General features: G+C 43.5%; 2 protein-coding genes across 4 annotated transcripts in view; one reads left to right on the top strand and one right to left on the bottom strand.

Annotated features, from left to right (window-relative positions):
* Nucleotides 1-14,078, top strand: part of ATP6V1A (ATPase H+ transporting V1 subunit A) — a 30,610-nt gene extending 16,532 nt beyond the window's left edge. For all 3 annotated transcript variants that reach the window (XM_012569978.5, XM_002186595.7, XM_030266588.4), the window contains 11 exons: nt 327-464; nt 961-1,112; nt 1,939-2,101; nt 3,290-3,398; nt 4,214-4,336; nt 4,426-4,540; nt 5,637-5,700; nt 6,432-6,635; nt 8,566-8,660; nt 9,813-9,984; nt 11,817-14,078. In XM_012569978.5, the coding sequence (XP_012425432.1) occupies nt 327-464; nt 961-1,112; nt 1,939-2,101; nt 3,290-3,398; nt 4,214-4,336; nt 4,426-4,540; nt 5,637-5,700; nt 6,432-6,635; nt 8,566-8,660; nt 9,813-9,984; nt 11,817-11,909 (1,428 nt within the window). In that variant the 3' untranslated portion in view covers nt 11,910-14,078. The remainder of the gene's footprint in view (nt 1-326; nt 465-960; nt 1,113-1,938; nt 2,102-3,289; nt 3,399-4,213; nt 4,337-4,425; nt 4,541-5,636; nt 5,701-6,431; nt 6,636-8,565; nt 8,661-9,812; nt 9,985-11,816) is intronic.
* A 462-nt stretch (nt 14,079-14,540) lies between these two features.
* Nucleotides 14,541-17,775, bottom strand: DUSP12 (dual specificity phosphatase 12). The gene is made up of 6 exons (XM_030266598.4): nt 17,403-17,775; nt 17,211-17,324; nt 17,017-17,135; nt 16,004-16,100; nt 15,433-15,619; nt 14,541-14,922 (listed from the first exon to the last, which is right to left on the bottom strand). The coding sequence occupies exons 1-6, from the start codon at nt 17,669-17,671 to the stop codon at nt 14,761-14,763; spliced, it is 948 nt and encodes a 315-aa protein (XP_030122458.2). The 5' UTR covers nt 17,672-17,775; the 3' UTR covers nt 14,541-14,760.
* Between the last annotated feature and the right edge of the window lie 345 nt (nt 17,776-18,120).

Here is an 18,120-nt window from a genome sequence, read left to right on the forward strand (position 1 = left end):
CTTTGCAGCATCTTTTTTCCAACCCTGCAGGTTAGCATATTCTATCCTTTCTCAGCACATTAGGTTGAGAGGTGGAAAAGAAATGAGGAAAATTTCTTTTGTCTGTTAGTAATTGCTCCTGTCTGAGCCTTGAAAGGCACTTGAGCATAGGCAGTGTTGCTAGCAATGCTGTTGGAGTAATGAGTTATGTAAATGAGCTACTGTGCTGTAACAAGGAATTTTAAAAGGGGTAATCACAGCGCTAGACTTAATAGCTGTAGTATTTTTTACAGTTTGTCGAGGTTCTTTTTTAAAAGTTATGACTAATAGACCTGTTCTGATTTTAGGTTGGCAGCCATATCACTGGTGGAGATATTTATGGTGTGGTGAATGAAAACTCCCTGATCAAACATAAAATAATGCTGCCCCCACGGAATAGGGGTACAGTTACATACATTGCTCCTCCAGGAAACTATGACACTTCAGTAAGTCTCTCAAGCGGCAGTTGCTGGTATATTTCATGTCTCTTTTATAAGGTTGATGTACTCTTTCTGTTCTGCGTGAGGCCAACTAAAGCGTTTCATGCAACAAGGTATCTGAGTTAATGATCACTTCTGTTACCCTGCCTGCAGGGGTTGCATTATTATTTTGTGCAGCTATTTTCTATGTATATGGCTTCCCAATGGCACTTCACTGTGCCATGTTTGATGACCTCTGTGGGGATCTGCAATATTTTATGAATATGTAAAATTCACTTGCTCTTCAAAAGCATATTTTTAATGTATGCTGTATCTTGCTCTGTTTTTCCCCAATAGCCTTGTAAATATGGGAAAGAGCCTTCCCTCGGGAGGTGATGATTGCATGTTGACGTTCTAAAAGCTCTGTGGTGTTACCAAAGGCCTGTGCAGAGCAGTTAAATTGAGAATTTATGTGCTGGTCCAGCGGGCAGCTGTTTGCTTACTTCACATGTCTTTCTGTTAGGATGTTGTGTTAGAGCTGGAGTTTGAAGGCGTAAAGGAGAAGTTCACCATGGTGCAGGTGTGGCCTGTACGCCAAGTCCGTCCTGTTACCGAGAAGTTACCAGCCAATCATCCTTTATTAACTGGCCAACGAGTCCTGGATGCCCTCTTCCCGTAAGTACTTTTATTTTCTACTGTGCAAGAAATCTCTCTCTTAGGGGGAAGCAGAGGGAAGAGGCCTTAGAGCATTAGGTTTTTTTAAAGGTAAGCTTTCACCATGTGACACAGCATAATCTTAAAAAAAATATTTAGCTGAACTTCTTGTATTTATTTGGCAGGTGAACCCACTGGTGGAAAAAGGAAGTTTAACAAAAGGACGTTTAACTGTTCTAGTGCATTAATCTAGAAAAAACTGGACGTGCATAAACTTAACATAACCACGTCACATCTGCAGAAAGACTAGAACTTTCAAGCTTGCTATCTTCATTTGGATGCATGAGTAGGATACCTTTCCATGGTCTTGAGGATGTGTAGTTTTCAATGATTTTGAGGTTGCCACTTAGGAAAACTGTTGCACTTTACTGTAACACAAACTGCTCATTTAAGCAGCTAACTTCTAAGACACTGAATTCAATTATTTTAGTCCTGAAATATTATGCTGCGTATTCTATAACACACAGCTAAGTACAGTTGTTCTTTTCTTAGCATTTCCATTCCATTGCTGCTTCCAGATGTGAAAACTGCTATGTCTCAAGCCCAAAAGTCATGCTTGTTTTATCAGCATAAGTCATGTACTTCAAAGACAGGAGAAGAAAAGGATGATTTAATCCTTCAGTTTTTTTGGTGTAGTGAAATACCTCTGTGTTTCTCACCCAGATCACTGAATGTGACTCCTGTCATTCTGCTTTTGATGAGGGAGTTCTAGTGGAAAATACATTCTAAGATGGGAAAGAGCTGTTTTTTACTTCTTTGCAAATCAGAGTCCTTTTTCTTTACTCAGGTGTGTACAAGGGGGTACAACAGCGATTCCTGGGGCATTTGGTTGTGGAAAGACTGTGATCTCACAGTCTCTTTCAAAGTACTCCAACAGTGATGTCATCATTTATGTAGGCTGTGGAGAACGAGGAAATGAAATGTCTGAAGTACTGAGAGATTTCCCTGAGGTTAGTATGGAGATTTCATGGAGAGTAAACCTTCCTGGGAAGACTTGCTATCACACTGGTACTGTAACCATGTAATATCCACATGTTGGTAGAATGACTTGAAAAGATCATCTTGCCTGACACGAAGCTCTGGCAAAAGTCCCATTTGGCTTGTTCAAGAATTATTTCAGTAGCCCCTCACTAAACATCTGGACTAGTTTTTGGGTGTACCTTCTAAATTGTTTAAAATAAAGCCAGAATGAAGGTGAGAGAAGAATTTAGAACAGTTTTAAGTATCACACCTGTCACTGGTCATGTCTCTTAACTTGACTGTGCATAGAAAATGCAGCATCCATTTACAAGTTGCAGGGTGGTGATACAGTTGCTAGATATTAGTTTGACATGTTAAGCTTTGGAATACCTTTTGAATGAAGTAGAAAATACCTTGTTAATAAAACTAAAACAAAACAAAAACCCCCAACAACAGCCAGGCAACAGATTTACCAATCCTTATACCTGTTACTTATACCTTATACCTGTGTTTTAGTGAAGTTCTTGTGCAAGGGTCAGCTAGTATGAGCTGTCAGGTAGAAACTTCACTGTCAGAAATAAGGGCTAAAAGGTGTGTTGATTGGTGACAAGAGTCAAGCTGAGGTAGCCTTGAAGAAGGTAAAACCCAGGGTATTCATAAATGGAATTCTACACAAATATCAGGGAGTTCATTCTGTTGTTCAGGTGCTTGTAAGGCTTCACTGAGGTTAAAAATGTGCTTTTATGTCCAGTTGTCAAATACTAACCTGGCTTCTTGTAGACTGGGGGAAAAAACCTCTCTGATTCGTAATGGCCTTATGACAACAGGCTAAGAATTTTTAGCTCCTTCAGCCTGGACATCTGAGAGAGGACAATGGGCTTCCTTGTGCAGTGGGTTTGTCATTACTTATTTGAATGGGATCAACAGGGTTTTGACAGTTGCAGAAAATGAGGTGAGGCTGAAGCATGTACATTAAAAAATTAAGTTGTGTGCAGTCTGAAAGACAAAGCAGCATGTCCTAAAATTTTGATCTCATCTCTGCTCTTGGTAGAATAGCTGTGAGGAGAGTATCCTGACACAAGGCAAGTAAAGCAGTAAAAGAACCCAAGCAGCAAAAAATTAACAAAAAAACTTGCTACTGTTACAGTTTGGGTGTTTTTCCCTTTCTTGCATTTTAGTTAACAATGGAAGTTGATGGCAAGGTAGAAAGCATCATGAAGAGAACAGCTCTGGTAGCAAATACTTCCAACATGCCTGTGGCTGCCAGAGAAGCCTCCATCTATACTGGTAAGATTTACAAGAGGATAGAGAAAGTTGTATGAATAAAGCAAGTCATCATACTCAAGCATTTTCAGTTCCTGGGATGACAATATCTAGAAGCCTGTCTAATTTCAGAAGTAAACCCTTTCAGACCTTGCCTGCACGAAGTCTTAGTATCTTAATTGAATCTGACGTGCTTGCATACAATTGCCATTTCTGAATATTGAGTAAATTTTGTTTATATGGTAATTTACTGTGCCATGACTTGTGTAGGTTTTCTGCATGTGTTCATTCTTTAAGCTTTAGGTTTTGACTAGCTTTCTGCTGACATGTACAGCCACTTAATGGACAGGAATAGTATTCTCCAAGTTGGCAGACTAATCTTTCTTTTGCAGCCTCTTAAAGGCTTTTTTAAAGTTCTTTTTTATAAACAGTTGTCAGATAATTCAAATAAAACACGACTTTTTCTCACTCTTGTATTCTGGTGGTTTGAAAGGGAAGGAGACATTTTACAGTAAGAGGAGTCTTTGTTCATGATTTCAGTGAGAGAAAGAGTAGCATCGGTGACATTGCAGTGTCTCTTCAAAGAAATACATGTGAATGTAAGTTGAATCTGAGTGGCTCATAAACAAAAATGAGGTGCGTGAGAAGAAATAAACAGCAACAGCAAAAAACCAAAAAAAGACAGTGGAGACATAAGCGGGAAGAAAGAGTTACTTCTGTTGTCTGTTTCCATCAAAATGTAAACTCAAATAATTTGGTTTATATACATACTTATGATGATATATAAGCATAGAATTCCTTTCTGCACTGTATCCTGCAGCACCTTGTTTTTGTTACAGGAATTACCCTGTCTGAGTATTTCCGGGATATGGGCTACCACGTCAGTATGATGGCAGACTCTACTTCCCGATGGGCTGAGGCCCTCAGGGAAATCTCAGGGCGACTGGCTGAAATGCCAGCTGGTAAGTAGTCTTTCCTCAGTGTAGTCTTGTAAATGCAGCCCTTCAAACTCGGAGCCTTTGACTGAATCTCTGTGTGTTGGTGTTTGCAGACAGTGGTTATCCAGCCTACCTCGGTGCCCGTCTGGCCTCTTTCTACGAGCGAGCTGGGAGAGTGAAGTGTCTGGGAAATCCTGAGAGGGAAGGCAGCGTCAGCATTGTTGGAGCGTGAGTGTTGCATTGCTTTGCCTCTGCACCAGCTGCACTTCTTCCTCACTGTTTTGTAGGACACTTTTTTCCTTTTTTCAGAAAAAAAGGTGTCGTTGCTCTGTGCAGCTGCAGAACTTAAAAATATGGGAGTGAGTAGGTATTTAGTCTCGGTTCACCCAGAACTGCTGCTAAATTGTTCATGGGGGCAGAAGGAATCAATGTGGACAGGTAGCTCTGTGGAATCACAGGCATAGCAATCGGATCAAGTGGCTCAGGCAAGAATGTCATTAGAGCTCTCTGAAAAGTATGTCAAACCATGCTCAGAGCAGGAAAAAAGGGGCAGTTAGAGCAGCAGAGTGTGCACTTGGGGGCATAATGAATCATGACTCTCATGCTCAAATAGAGTAGAATTCTATGGAGCAGTGTGTCTCAGGCTGTGATGTGCTATGAGAAACATGTTGTCTGCAGGCATTCTTCTAGTTGATACTCGTTTGTGTATCATACCCTGGGCAAAATGGATACCTTGTGTTTTCAGGAAGGCCCCTGGCATCTGCAAGAACACCCAGAGCTGATTTTTTGCTCTGCTTAGTTCTGTTGTTCACAACATACATACATAAGGGCTTTCTGCTTTTGAGATTGGAAGACTATTTTTTTATCTCTAGGAAGGCATGTATTGGAGTGTCAAGCACAAATTAAGTAGTTATTATATAGGTGAATATCAAAAATAATTTCAAATTAGCATATTGTTTTCTGTAAAATCACTGCACTGTGTATTCATGATGTTCTATCGGCACTCTTGCTGAATCTGTTCCAATTGAAACAGGTTTGATGATCCAAGCTGGAGTCACTACCTGGAACTAATGTGACTGAAATTACACCTTAATACTGTCAATCAGTCACTGATGTAACTATTTCATGGTATGCTTGATATTACCCCTGTGTGGGTATGCATCAAGCACTTTGTGCAAACATATTGCCATCTGTTATTTACTTGAAATCATGTTGATTTTTCTGGTTTCTCTGCACTGAGCTGTGCAGTCAGTCATATGTTCAGTACTTCAGTTCGAACTGTGAAAGCAACTCTGATAATCTTTCTCTATCTCCTCCTGCTCAGTGTCTCTCCCCCAGGTGGTGACTTCTCTGATCCTGTCACATCTGCTACCCTGGGCATTGTCCAGGTAAGTCCCACAATGTTGCAGCTTTTCTCTCCACTTTGTTTTACTCCAAATGGTTGTACTTCAGCACATTTGTGCCAGTGGCTGGGTGAGAGAGTTTTGAATTGACACAGGCAGCATTGTAGGGTGTTTTGGAAAGTGTTCTAACACTGTGAAAGGCGACCTTGTGAGATGGTCTCAAACTGATGTGTTTGAAATCCCTTTGGAAGAGGGAGTGAAGGCAGCAATTCCTTCCAACACTGCCTGTTCAGGGATATCTATGTGCTTTCTAAGTGCTGCCTACTGAGCTGCACTGCAAATGCATCTGTTCCTGCTGAGATGGAAAGCAGACCACTCTAAATATATGTGCATTGAAACCACAAAAAATCCTCAGAGAAGCTGACTGGGAGTGTCTTGCAACTGTTTGCAGTTTTGGGAAAAGCAGTTACATCTATTTGGTCTCCACTTTACATAGACTCCAATATTGACATTGCTATGGCTAGCTGCTCCCTCATGAGCAGTCTCAAGCTGAATAAATCTGAACTCAGTTTAGAAGTTGTATCATTTTTTGAGAAGTGTTATTTGAATGTCACTGCTATAGTTAACAGGCTCCCAGGCTTCCATTTGTGAAGCCTTTGCCATGCTGCATTAACTCCAACTTGCTTGACTTGTTCTCTATTTTTTTTTAATTGCCTTCAATTATTTTAGTTTACTTTTGATTTGGAGAGCTGATTGACCTTTCTGGCTTCTGGTAGGTTTTCTGGGGCCTGGATAAGAAGCTGGCCCAGCGCAAGCACTTTCCATCTGTGAACTGGCTGATCAGCTACAGCAAATACACACGAGCCCTGGATGAATACTACGACAAGCATTTCACAGAATTTGTCCCTCTCAGGACAAAGGCCAAAGAGATCCTACAGGAGGAAGAGGACCTTGCAGAGATTGTGCAGCTTGTTGGGAAGGTGAGTGACCAGATATGGTGTCATTGAGCCATCCTCCATTTCCTTATGGTTAGTGCAGGCTTTTGACCATATCTTAGAGCACACCTGATGGATACCGCATTGTACACAAAAGATCACTGGGAGATGTCAGACTCTCACCTCAAACTTTTTATGTTTTTTTGTGATTTTTTTATGTTACTTTTTTGTGTTTTATTCCAACTTTTCTACATGTTGTTTAACTTCTAATGACAAATAGTTTTTCCGATTTGCTAAACCTTGGATTGGTGCTGCTTTTCTCATGTAAATAAGATTGGGACATCTACTGCTTGCTTTAAAATTCACTTGCTTCCATGTTCTAGTATTGCTGAAATGCCCTTCGCTGCAACTTAAAGTGCTTTTCCATTGGAAGCAGTCTTTGTAGAGAAATTATGCAAACCCATCTATACTGTTGAAGTCATCTGAAGGGTTGCAGTCTATTAGAAACCATGTTGCCAGCTGCAGGACAGAGGTGTTGGCATCTACAAGTTGCCCTCTAGAAACAGCGTGAAGTCTGCTTTTTAAAGAACTTGTGATTATATGTTTTTTCTTTGGAAACCTGTGACATTTGGCTCCATTTTGCAGGCATTCTTTAATTTCCTTTCTCCACTTCAATGTTTTAAAGAGAAAGCTAAACTTGGACAGGAAAAATTCCATTGAAAGCTCTCAGAAAGGACCCAGTGAAAAATGTGTTTTAGCTTATCACTTTAAATATGATAATTGGCAGGTTCCTGGCACATACTTGACAGTAGTTTAATTCTGTGATGTTCAGATGAGCTATTATGGTTTACAGAGCTGTAGTAGTGTGTAGTAACATGTTTTATATACAGTTACATGAAGGAAGTTTGCTCATGGTGATCTGTCTCTTCATTGATGTTCTAGTCCAACCAAGACGAGACCTTTCATCAGATCTTGCCTAGTAGAGCTCTCTTCTCTTGATGTGTCTTTGAAGAAAAGGAAATGGGGTCATAGGACTTTCTGCAGTTCTCTGTTTAAAAACCTATTTAAAGGAGTGGTTTGCAAAGCAGGGTAGGATTGGGTCCTTGGTATGGAAGGGATATTCATAAGCCAGTACCTGTGACTAGGCATTGTTCTCACAATAGAATTACTGGAACTGGCGATTTTTTTCTCAGAGATATATGTTATATTTGACAGCTCCTTCCTTTCTGGGCTTGGCTAACAACTGCAACAAACCTTTAGAAAGGGGGAATTGTGAAAGTACAGTCAGTGTATTTTTTTCTTTTTAGCTCTGAATTCTGTTAGTCTGCTCATGAAAGAAGGTCCAAACTTCCTGTCTAGAAAGCAAGTTGGGCTACTTAAAGCTCAATCAGGCCCCTTTAGCAAAAGGATGATGGAGGTGGAGAAGAGCAACCTGTGGTGCCAAGAGCAGCAGTGTGCAGCAGTTGTGGCTGTCCTGTGGAGTATGAGAGGCATTTTCATCACTCCTTTTCTTTTCTTGAATGCCAGGTGGGAAAAGGACATTGGTAACAGTGCAGACTAGAACCAAATGCTTTAGCTTGCTTCTTGATCTAGGATGCTGAGATCTAGTCTTTCTCCCATAAGGGTTGAGGGAGGTAATAATGAATTTCTCTTTATGTAGGAGGGTGATGTTTCAGTGTATCTGATAGCAAAGCCATGTGCATTTTCAGTGTCTGATGTCTTTTCCATGGTCTTAAACCGTGGGAAGGATGTTCTCTTTATCATCAGATAGACCTAAAGCAGACTTACTGACTGTTTGGCCCATCTTAATCTGGCAATCAGTTAAATTGGCTGTTCTATAGTAGGGAGTGAGAAATACCCAAAAGACAGAGTTCTGCTTAGGAGGTTGGGAAGACAGGTACTGAAAGACAGGTCAGGACATACTGTGTCTTCATGGACTTGGGTACTACACTAACTGTTTACCTTACTTTTCTAGGCTTCCTTGGCAGAAACAGATAAAATTACCTTGGAGGTTGCCAAGCTGATAAAAGATGACTTCTTGCAGCAGAATGGTTACACGCCTTATGACAGGTGAGATCTGACTGGCCACTCTGCCTTCTTAGTCCTGTGCAGTCTGGATTTATACAGTTATTTTACATGGAAGCTAACCAGTGCAGAAATTAATGTTACGGTCTGTAAAGAAGTGGAAGAACTGTGCTTAGGTAGCCTATTCAACAGTGCATTCACATTGTCTTACCCAAGGCATGCAGACCCTTTCTGAAGGCAGAGCCCTTCAGGCTTCCCAGGTCCTCCTCTATTGTTCTGTTACCAATGTTTCTGCAGTAGCATGTCTGAGAAGGAGGACAGGATTGCTTTATTTTCACAGACAACATCCAAAATCTTCCTGTTTATTCTATCAGTACACAGGGGACTGCAAGAATTGGCTTTCAGTTACTATTGCATAATTCTTGAGTAAGTTTGATCCATCAAAAAAACCCTTTCTCTCTCTTTCTCCCTAGTGAACTCTTCTTCTTTCCATGCTATCCTTGTGTTTTAACAGCCTGACAAGGGGCCTTTTTGTACTTCATCTCACTCCCCAGCCCAGGTAGATCAGGAAGTCTCAAGTACTTCACCACTAGAAATGTAGACATCCATCATTTTGTAACACTGTGTGCCTTTGATCAAGTTACTAGGACAGGTATGTGTGTGTGCTATAGGAAGCACAGGAAGTAGCACATAAATAATAACGAGGTACCTTTTATGGCACTCACCTACTCATTAAAAATGGAACTGCATTGAAGTGTTCTTGTCATAGAGAAACACCTTTTCCTGTGAACAAAGAAACTTGCAGAGCTGTCATCCCAGCCTGTTAGGGAGAAGCCTGCTCCCTTGATGGACAAAACAGGAAGGAGGATTTCTGTTGGCTGCTCATTGTTTTCCTTTACTTGTTAGCATTGGCACAGATTGAAATGTGAGACTTGTAGAGCAGCAATTCCTGTTCACTTCTGTTTTGCCTGAATGTTTGGGTTTGCTTCAGAAACCTCAACTTCAATCAGCTTCAGGATGATTGTCTTGGCTTGCAGTTTGACTATTTAAAGATGTGGGACCTATTTGAGGCAGCCCCTCTCCTTTGGCAGTATACATTAAATTCCCTGGGGTAAAGCAGGCTGGCACTCTTTCTCTCAGGGGAGAATGCTGTTAACTGTTCCAAGATGCCTGACAGGTCCTCTTCTATTCCATCAGGTTCTGCCCTTTCTATAAAACAGTGGGAATGCTTTCCAACATGATTGCATTTTATGACATGGCACGCCGTGCTGTAGAAACCACAGCTCAGAGTGACAATAAGATCACGTGGTCCATCATCCGAGAGAACATGAGCGAAATCCTCTACAGACTTACCTCCATGAAGTTCAAGGTATGTTTGTGAGGAAGTGGGTTGTTCTGCTTCTTGTGAGCTTCCAGCGCCTCTAAAAGACTGACTCAATGGTGCTTACCAGAGACCTTTGATAAAGGTCTGTGAACAGAAACTCTTTGCCATCATTTTGAAGGCAGTAAAGAATTGGTCTGTGAGCACAGGAATGGTCAATGCTGAAATCCAGTCAAGTGATGCTGACTACACAGCCTTGGCAACCCCACCTTCAGCAGTCTCTTGTGTGTTACATATAGCCATGGTAACAGTACAAGCATCTTTTCCAGTTTGCTTTGGGGGTTTTGTGATAAAATTCTGTAAAAATATTATGACATGTTCTAAGGACACTATTATCAGAGAGAAGCAGCCTGAAGCCAAACGTGGGACATGTCATATGTTATTGCAGGAACGTTCTTTCCTTAAAGTTACATTAACATTTCTATCATTCAGTTTCTCCTGGATTTCAACTTCAGGCTGCTTATACCTGTCTCTAATATAAAAGAGAGTGCTGGAAGTAGGGAGAGGAAGGGAGGAGTAACTTTAGCATGGGCTTAAGACAAAACAGGTGGACTGGAGCACCTGCTCTGGGTAACTTCAGTAGCCATCATTTTAGGGTACAGCTTTACTAAAACTCATCCAGAGCATGCTGGTGTAGCAGTGACTGGTAGGACAGTGGTAACCTGTGATACTGACTGATCTCCTCTATGAAATGTAATGCTTACTCTGTTAAAACTCATGTAAGTCAATACTGCAAAACTTCAGAGAACAAGTAGCATTGGATTAAATATGTTTAGAATTAAATGTTGTGCCATGCCAGTGTATTCTGTTCCTGCAGGGTACTGGCTTGTTTCTGCAGGAAGTGGGTTCCTGGTATATATTCTCAAAGCATCAAGAACAGAACAAGATGCCCTTGGGGACATGAGCTTCTTTGAGAGCTGCTTATGTAGATAGAATAACTAAAACACTCCCTAGAAACCCTGGCCCACCAGCTGGGACTTGCAGTACAGCAGAGCAGTGGACAGCATGGCTGAGAAAGAGAATCCAGAGAGTGAATATATGTTAAGTGGTGCTGGACTTCTAGTAGTTATGATAGGAAAATGGCATTCCCCAGGTAACAGACTGACAGGTGGGAGGATTCAGATGTCCTACATCCTGTGGTTTGGGTACTTTGGAGAGACAGTGTAAGAAGCAGTGCATCCAGACACGTAAGGTCTCAGTGTTTACCAAGAGTTGCACTGACCCAGAGGATCGTAGCACTCAGAGGAGCATGGTGAAGATGTTGAACAGATTTCAGAGTTAATGCTTCTTGCAGAGAAACCTTGCAGCCCCAGAGCAAACCTGATAGTTAAGATTTTTTTTCCTTTGTCTTTCATGTCTTTCACCGGAGATTTTTATGATTACACAATACATTTTAATTTGAACCAAACAACCTCTAAGGAATTGCAGAGTAACTCTTCCACTTACTGGGGACGCACTGCATTTGGTGTGGGTATAGGAGCTCATATTAATCACTGCAGGTCTTAAATCTCACAGCATTAACCAAGACCCTCAGTATTTTGATTGCTTTCCAGTCAGTTGCTTTACAGTGCAGTAACCACTGCTCATGGAAAAAAAGTCTTTCCAGTACCCATTCTGCCTGCTCACTAATGTGGGAAGAGAATGAGATTTTAACCCTGTGGCTGTTGGTGAGACAGGCAGGATGCAAAAACAGAGAGCTACAATCCCTGCTCTGCATTTGACAAGTGTTAATCCTGAGGTTACAGCAGTGGCAAACCAGGGCTGACTTAAGTACCATGGGCTTTTCCTGATGGATCTGTTTACTTGCTGTGTTCTTGCAGGACCCTGTCAAAGATGGTGAAACAAAAATCAAGGCGGACTATGCTCAGCTGTTTGAGGATATGCAGAATGCATTTCGTAGTCTGGAAGACTAGACTCGACCGCTGTAACCACTCCAGTTTGTCCTCTCAGTTCCTCATCTCAGCTCCTCTGCTTCCCTACAAGAATGATGCAACAGTACTTGAGTTGATAAATAACCCCATGTTTCCCCTGTTCATACTCAGAGAGTGTCTTTACAAAAAACATTCCTCTTAGTTTGTATTTGGCATTGCTTTGTGTGTCTGAAGTGGTGAGTGATGTGTGAATGGGCCTGGCTGAGTGAGGAAATGCTGTTGTACACTTCTAGGGTGGGAAAAATTTTACCTTTCCTCTCCCAGCTCTCCTGGTAAGCAGTCTTTCACCTCAGGGTGTAACCAGTTGAGCTGCACTGGCAGAGGAGGTGTAGGTCTTCATGCAGTCATGCAGTACATTGCGAGTTGGCAGTGGGAAGGGCATTTACACCTGCCTCTTTGCTACGTGACTATCAGACACAGAACTCCCTGTTCTCAAACAGAATTTTTGACCGTATTCTGATGACATGTTGATACAAACCAAAAATTCTTCATTACTCTCTAATTTCTGAGTCTCTTAAATGAGTCTTTTGGTACTGAAATGTGGTAGTTCTGGTCCTCTTCAAGAAGGGACTAACTAGAAGATGAGCATATACAAGCGGCTGGTATAATTTTGTACACTGGAGAAATACAATTTTATCTGCCTACTTAATACAGATAGGACTGTTGGAGTCAGCATAAGCTAAAATCAAAGCTACAGGTGCTCAGCTTCCAGTAGAATTTTACCTTCTTGGCTCCCATTCATCCCATAAGATTTCCTGACACTCAGCTGCTTTACTTTGTGAAGCTTGTGATGCTGCCGTGTACTGCAGGGCATGGTTGGCAAGGTACAGTGATGCCACGTGCTGACCACAGCGTGGTCCTTCCTTGGTGGTGCTCTGCCAGTGCAGTTGCCCCCAGTGCAACGCCCAGGTTATGCCAAGGAAAGGAAAGCACGTGCTTAGCCTTCTTCCTCCACCTGTGCTCACCTGGCCTGTTGGGTGGTGGCACAGAAGGTCCCCAGTTCTTGTGTGAAAGGAATGTATGATGCTCAGCTGGGGGCAGGGGATGAATGGGGGAAGGTTGATGAGTACAAAATGTATTTACTCCTGCCTTCTTGATTACGATGCAAGAGAAACCAATGACTCTGGTCTTCTGCTCTGTGCTCTGGAAGCACTCTGTCAAGCAGCTGAAATTGCTGTCTCTTGGGCTTTTTTTATTGGTAAAACTAGACTGAGATGAGGAATGAGCAGACTGCAGCCTTTCTGTCAAACTCCCTGAGCCCAGCACTCATCCCATTGCTCCAGAGTGCAAGAGAGAGAGATGCTGGCATCCTCTCCAGTCTCTCCCTCTCAATTGTGTCAGGTGGCATCCTGTGCCCAGCTGGGTTCCAGCTGCCACCTACTGCTTTGTTAGTCCTGGGACAGCACCTGTGGCTGGTGACACCGTGCCTGCGTGAGCGTTAATTCTGCACTGAAGTATTTCCAGTGGTGCCAGCTTTGAACAGTAGTGATGCAAAGGGATCTTGTGCTATGGACCAAATGCTGCCATTTCCATTATGGTATCAACCCACTGTCTGTCAGGGGAGAGCCCAGCTGAAACTTAAAGGGATTGACTATTTTTGGTTCTCCCGAAAAGAAACTGCTCCTCCAGCTGATATTCTGGTAGTGAACGCTTAAGTTTACAGCTCACTAAACTTTTGGTGTATGCTGCTTATTTTATCAACGAGCATGTGTGAATGAGTAGTCACCATCCAAGCCCTTGCTGGGCTCATCGTTTGTACCCTTCACCACTGTACAATGTAGCATTTCATGCTAGAAACCAGATGTTCTTATCTCTTTAAATAGAGGATGTTATAAACTTTACAGAAGATGTCTAAGATAATGCAGTTCTAATATTTATTGTGCTGTACCTGGCCCTGAAGTGTGACCAGTTCAAAGTTTCATATATATTTTTGTCCTTTTTGTTTTGTGTCTGTTTTCAGTGTTGAGATTCTGATGTTCACTGTGTCCTGCAAGTCCTCCTTCCACAGCTGTGGGAGGAATTACAACATGGGCAGAACCCCACCACCTACTTTATCTTGTATATTTCATAATGTACGTTGCTGGAAATTGTGTAAAAAAAATAAATTAAAAAAATTGTTCAAGTCAATGAAAATAAAATTGATTTAAATTAGGTTTTGTCTGTCCTATTTTCTCATGTCAAACCGAACCTATGCCACAGTGGTGTACACAGCAGCCCATCACAAAAGGTGACAGCTTGCTTAGAAGAAATTACTTCATCACTTTAGCGATTTCTTCAAAACTGCAAGGAGTAATTTGGCATGGACTCTTTACTTCAGTTGTCCTATTCCACTACAGCTTGCACAATCGCCTCACACATTACATGAGAGTTACAAAGTAGTAAATACTTTTGGGGCAGGTATTTTTAGGATTATTTTTAATACAACAAAAGTGCAACTGTAAATTTGCCTTTTGCTGCCACACATGCAAAACAACTGTAATTTTACCATTTGAGGGCATGTGGCACTTTGAATCAGAAGCTGAGCAGCACTACTGGCCACAGCAACTCCTTTTGAATAAGGAGTTGGGACCTTCTGTGAATGGCAACAGATAAAAGGAGAATACTCTAAAAGCATCACATTTGGCCCATTTTGTACATTTGACCATTCTGTAACACCTCTTTGAAGAAAGTGTTCTGATATTTCATAGAATATATTAAGAGATACAGCAAGCTGAAGGTGTTCAAGTAATTCCACCACCTCACAAAGGGGTGGAAGTCAAGCTCATTTCCATGGCAACCATGGACTAGTAGTTCTCGGTAGATATTAAGAAATCCACCAAGTGAAGCGATGAGTTCAGGTTTTGGCAGTCTGGAAGTTACCAACAGGCAGTGTCCTCACTTCGTCCACTCGACTTTTGTGGATCTGGAAGGCTGGCGTCACCCAGCGGCCACAGGAACATTGGTCCCCCCTCCAGCTGAAGGAGCCCAGCTTCCACGTGCATTTGGGACACAGAAGCTGCAAGAAAAACCCAGAACTCAGTCTAAGACATGTGTTGATGTGGATCTAGTTAGAAACAGGCCAAAAAGCCTAACTGGATGGGCTCTTTAGCCCTAGGGTGTAGCAGGCAGCTGTGCTGGCAGAAGGGAGGGTGTGAAGATGCAGCTGCTGGGACCTGGTGGGATTCCAAACAGTTTTACCAGGGTCCAAAAGACCCGGTCAGCCTGGGACCACAACAGGCTTCTGAAGTCCTAAAATCTTTCCCATAATAGAAACAAACAGCACATAAAGATCCCGACTGGTGTTGTCAGCTCAAGCAAAGCATCAGCTCATTTCCTTGTGAAAGAGTATTTTACATTTAGGCATCTGGTTGTAAGCTGCAAAATTCATATCAGAAAGGCTGGGAGGCGTAGGACTTTGTGTGGGGGTTTTCCTTTCAGGGAAGAAACACAATTCTACCTTTGCAAAAAAAACCCAAAAAAAACCCAAACCAAAAATCCAAAGAGTAAAGTGCATGCTCCAGTTTACCTGTCCTTCCATTACTCCGAGCAATGCTGGTTCCATCCACTGCACAGGCTCGATGAAGTAGGAGGTGCACTTTTCCTGGCCATTCCCAGAAAGCCTTGCAGACTCTGTTATCCTCTTGTGGGCAAAAGCTGTCGGTCCCATTCCTTCCGTGTGGGACAAAATGCTGGAGCTACGGAACAGAGCGCGTCTGCCCTCCAGGACATGGGAAAAAAGAAGTAAAACAAACGTGTTTTTTTAACTGGGCAAAGCTACAGACAGTATGGGTCTCCTGGCTCTGAATAATTAAACAGGAGTATAAATTCCACATTTTTTTGATTAATCTAGAAGGTTCACGAGCATCACTCCAGGGAACAAAGGGTTTTGCATGTTGTACTTTTGATTTTTCTTTTTTTTCTGCAAACATAGCATGGAAACTTAGGCAACAGCTCATCCCTGACCTGACAACAATGATATGCCCATTGATTCACACAAGTATTCTACTCTTGAGTAGATTTCACAATGATGTTTTAAGTAGAAATATAAAGTATTTTATAAATATATAAAAATACATTTTTAAAAATATATAAAGTACCTGCATTTCCGGCATCTGTAGAGAACCTCTGTGTTCGAAGTTTGACATACAGTGGTAGGATCAACTGCAAAGACTTCTCGGGGCAAGTCTTGAGGTTCTGCAGAGGGGTCAGGACCATGTTGTGAATCAGATCAGCTCAGCCATGCTGCATTGTTGGGAATGAGACAGGACTGTGCCTCTGCCCCAGTCACAGCCTGCAGGAGCCACCTTCTTTCATTTGTTCTCTCACCAATTCCAATAGATTAAGCTAAAAAAAAAGGAGCCTCATCCCGCCATGCCTAAGACTGGGATTTGTTTAATGCAAGGAACTGGGATCTAGACTATGGCCTCAACCATGGTAAAATAATGATATTTCGCTTTATGTTCTTACTTCAGCAGAAAGGAAAGGCAGAGGAGGTTTCTGAGCAGTTGTGCCAATGTTTGAATGCCCAAAATGCAGAAAGTCAGCTTGCAAATGAGAACTGCTTAGGACAATGATACATAAAGGGCACAAAGTTGCGCTGTGATGCAATACGGAGATCTTGCAAGAAAAGCTACAGGTTATTATTTTATTATAAAATTACACCAATGTTTATGTATATTGTGCGAATTAAAATATGAAAATATAGTTCATTATCTGCATTTCAACTTTTGCCCGTTATTTTTTCATCACATTGAAATATTTTTATCACATTGACGTATTTTAACAGAGGATGCTGTTTGCTTTGCCAGGAATGTAAAAATCACTAAAAATATCGAATTGACCTTTACCATTTTTTTGCACTTTACTAAAGAGTGCAGCTCCTTACAGATCTTATTTCCCACGCATGTCCCCAAGGCACATTTCCCCCCCCCCCCCCCCCCCACTGACGAACTGGGATTCTCTAGGGCTGGTATAACGTGAATGTTCGCCCTGGCCAAACGCAGACTCGGCTCCTTTGAGGGCAACACTCGAAGCCAAGCCCCTTTGACAGGGCTTTCTGCGTTCATTCCGGGACAGCCAGCTCCCCTCCCGGGAAACTGCTCCCACTCACCGGAGAACCTCTGGCTGAGCATCTCCAGCCGGTACCGCTTGTAGAGGACGCTGCCGGTGTCCACGGCGCAGCCCATCGCCTGGTAGAGCTTCAGCTGTGCCTGGAAGCCGGGGTTCACCCTGCGGCGGGGCGGAGAGCAGAGCGGGGTGAGGGCAGCGCCGGGCGGGCGCGGGGGGCGCGGGCGGGGCACTCACTGCGCGTCCGGCTTGGCGGCCCTGACGGCGGCCAGCGCCTCCTCCCAGCCGAGCCCCTGCGTCTTCATCAGGTAGGCGGCGACCACGGCGGCGCTGCGGCTCACCCCGGCGTGGCTGCAAGGCGAGGGCGGCCCGTCAGCGGCAGCGCGGCCGCCGCGGGCAGCGCCGGCCCCGCCGCGGCCCCGGGCTCACCAGCGGACGAGCGCGGCGCCGCCGCCCGCCCGGGCCGCGCCCAGGAACGCGGCGCACTCGTCCAGGCGGCTCAGCAGGTCCGCGCCGGGCTCGTCCCGCGCCCGGACGTGCATGGCCCGCAGCCCCGGCACGGCCGGCGGCTCCTCCGCGTCCACCGTCAGCACCGCCACCACCCCCGCCGCCGCCAGCGCCTCCGGGGACGAGCACGACTCCGCGGCGCCCAGGTAGAGCCCCGCCAGCACCGGCACCATCCCGCCGGGAGCCGCCATGGCTGGGCAGGCGGGAGCGAAGCGCCGCCCCGGCACGGCAGCGCTTTCCGCTTCCCCGCCGGGATGCAGGGGTGACTTCCGCGGTAATAATCGTCACACAGCGCTGCCTGCCGGGGCGATTCGCTCCTCCCCGCGTCTAAGAGTGTCTGTCTTAACTCGTCTTTTTTTTCCCCCACCCCTCCGTCTCCTTACACATGCTCAGAAAACAAATATGTATCACAGGAGGGGTCAGGTTGCAAGGGACCCCAGTCATTTGGTTCAACCTGCCTGCTCAAGCAGGGTCGTCCAAAAGTACCTGGTGCAGTGTGAAAAATGCATATTAAATGATTGGTTCTTCACAAATATTAAATTGAATACTTATATGTATTCTGTTAAAGTGACTACTTACATGTGTTACGTGTTATGTTGTGTTATTTTGTAGTACTGTATTAATCCTTTTAAAGTAGTGT

Source organism: Taeniopygia guttata, chromosome 1 (genome assembly GCF_048771995.1).
Source record: "Taeniopygia guttata chromosome 1, bTaeGut7.mat, whole genome shotgun sequence".
In the NCBI taxonomy this organism is placed as follows: Eukaryota; Metazoa; Chordata; class Aves; order Passeriformes; family Estrildidae; genus Taeniopygia; species Taeniopygia guttata.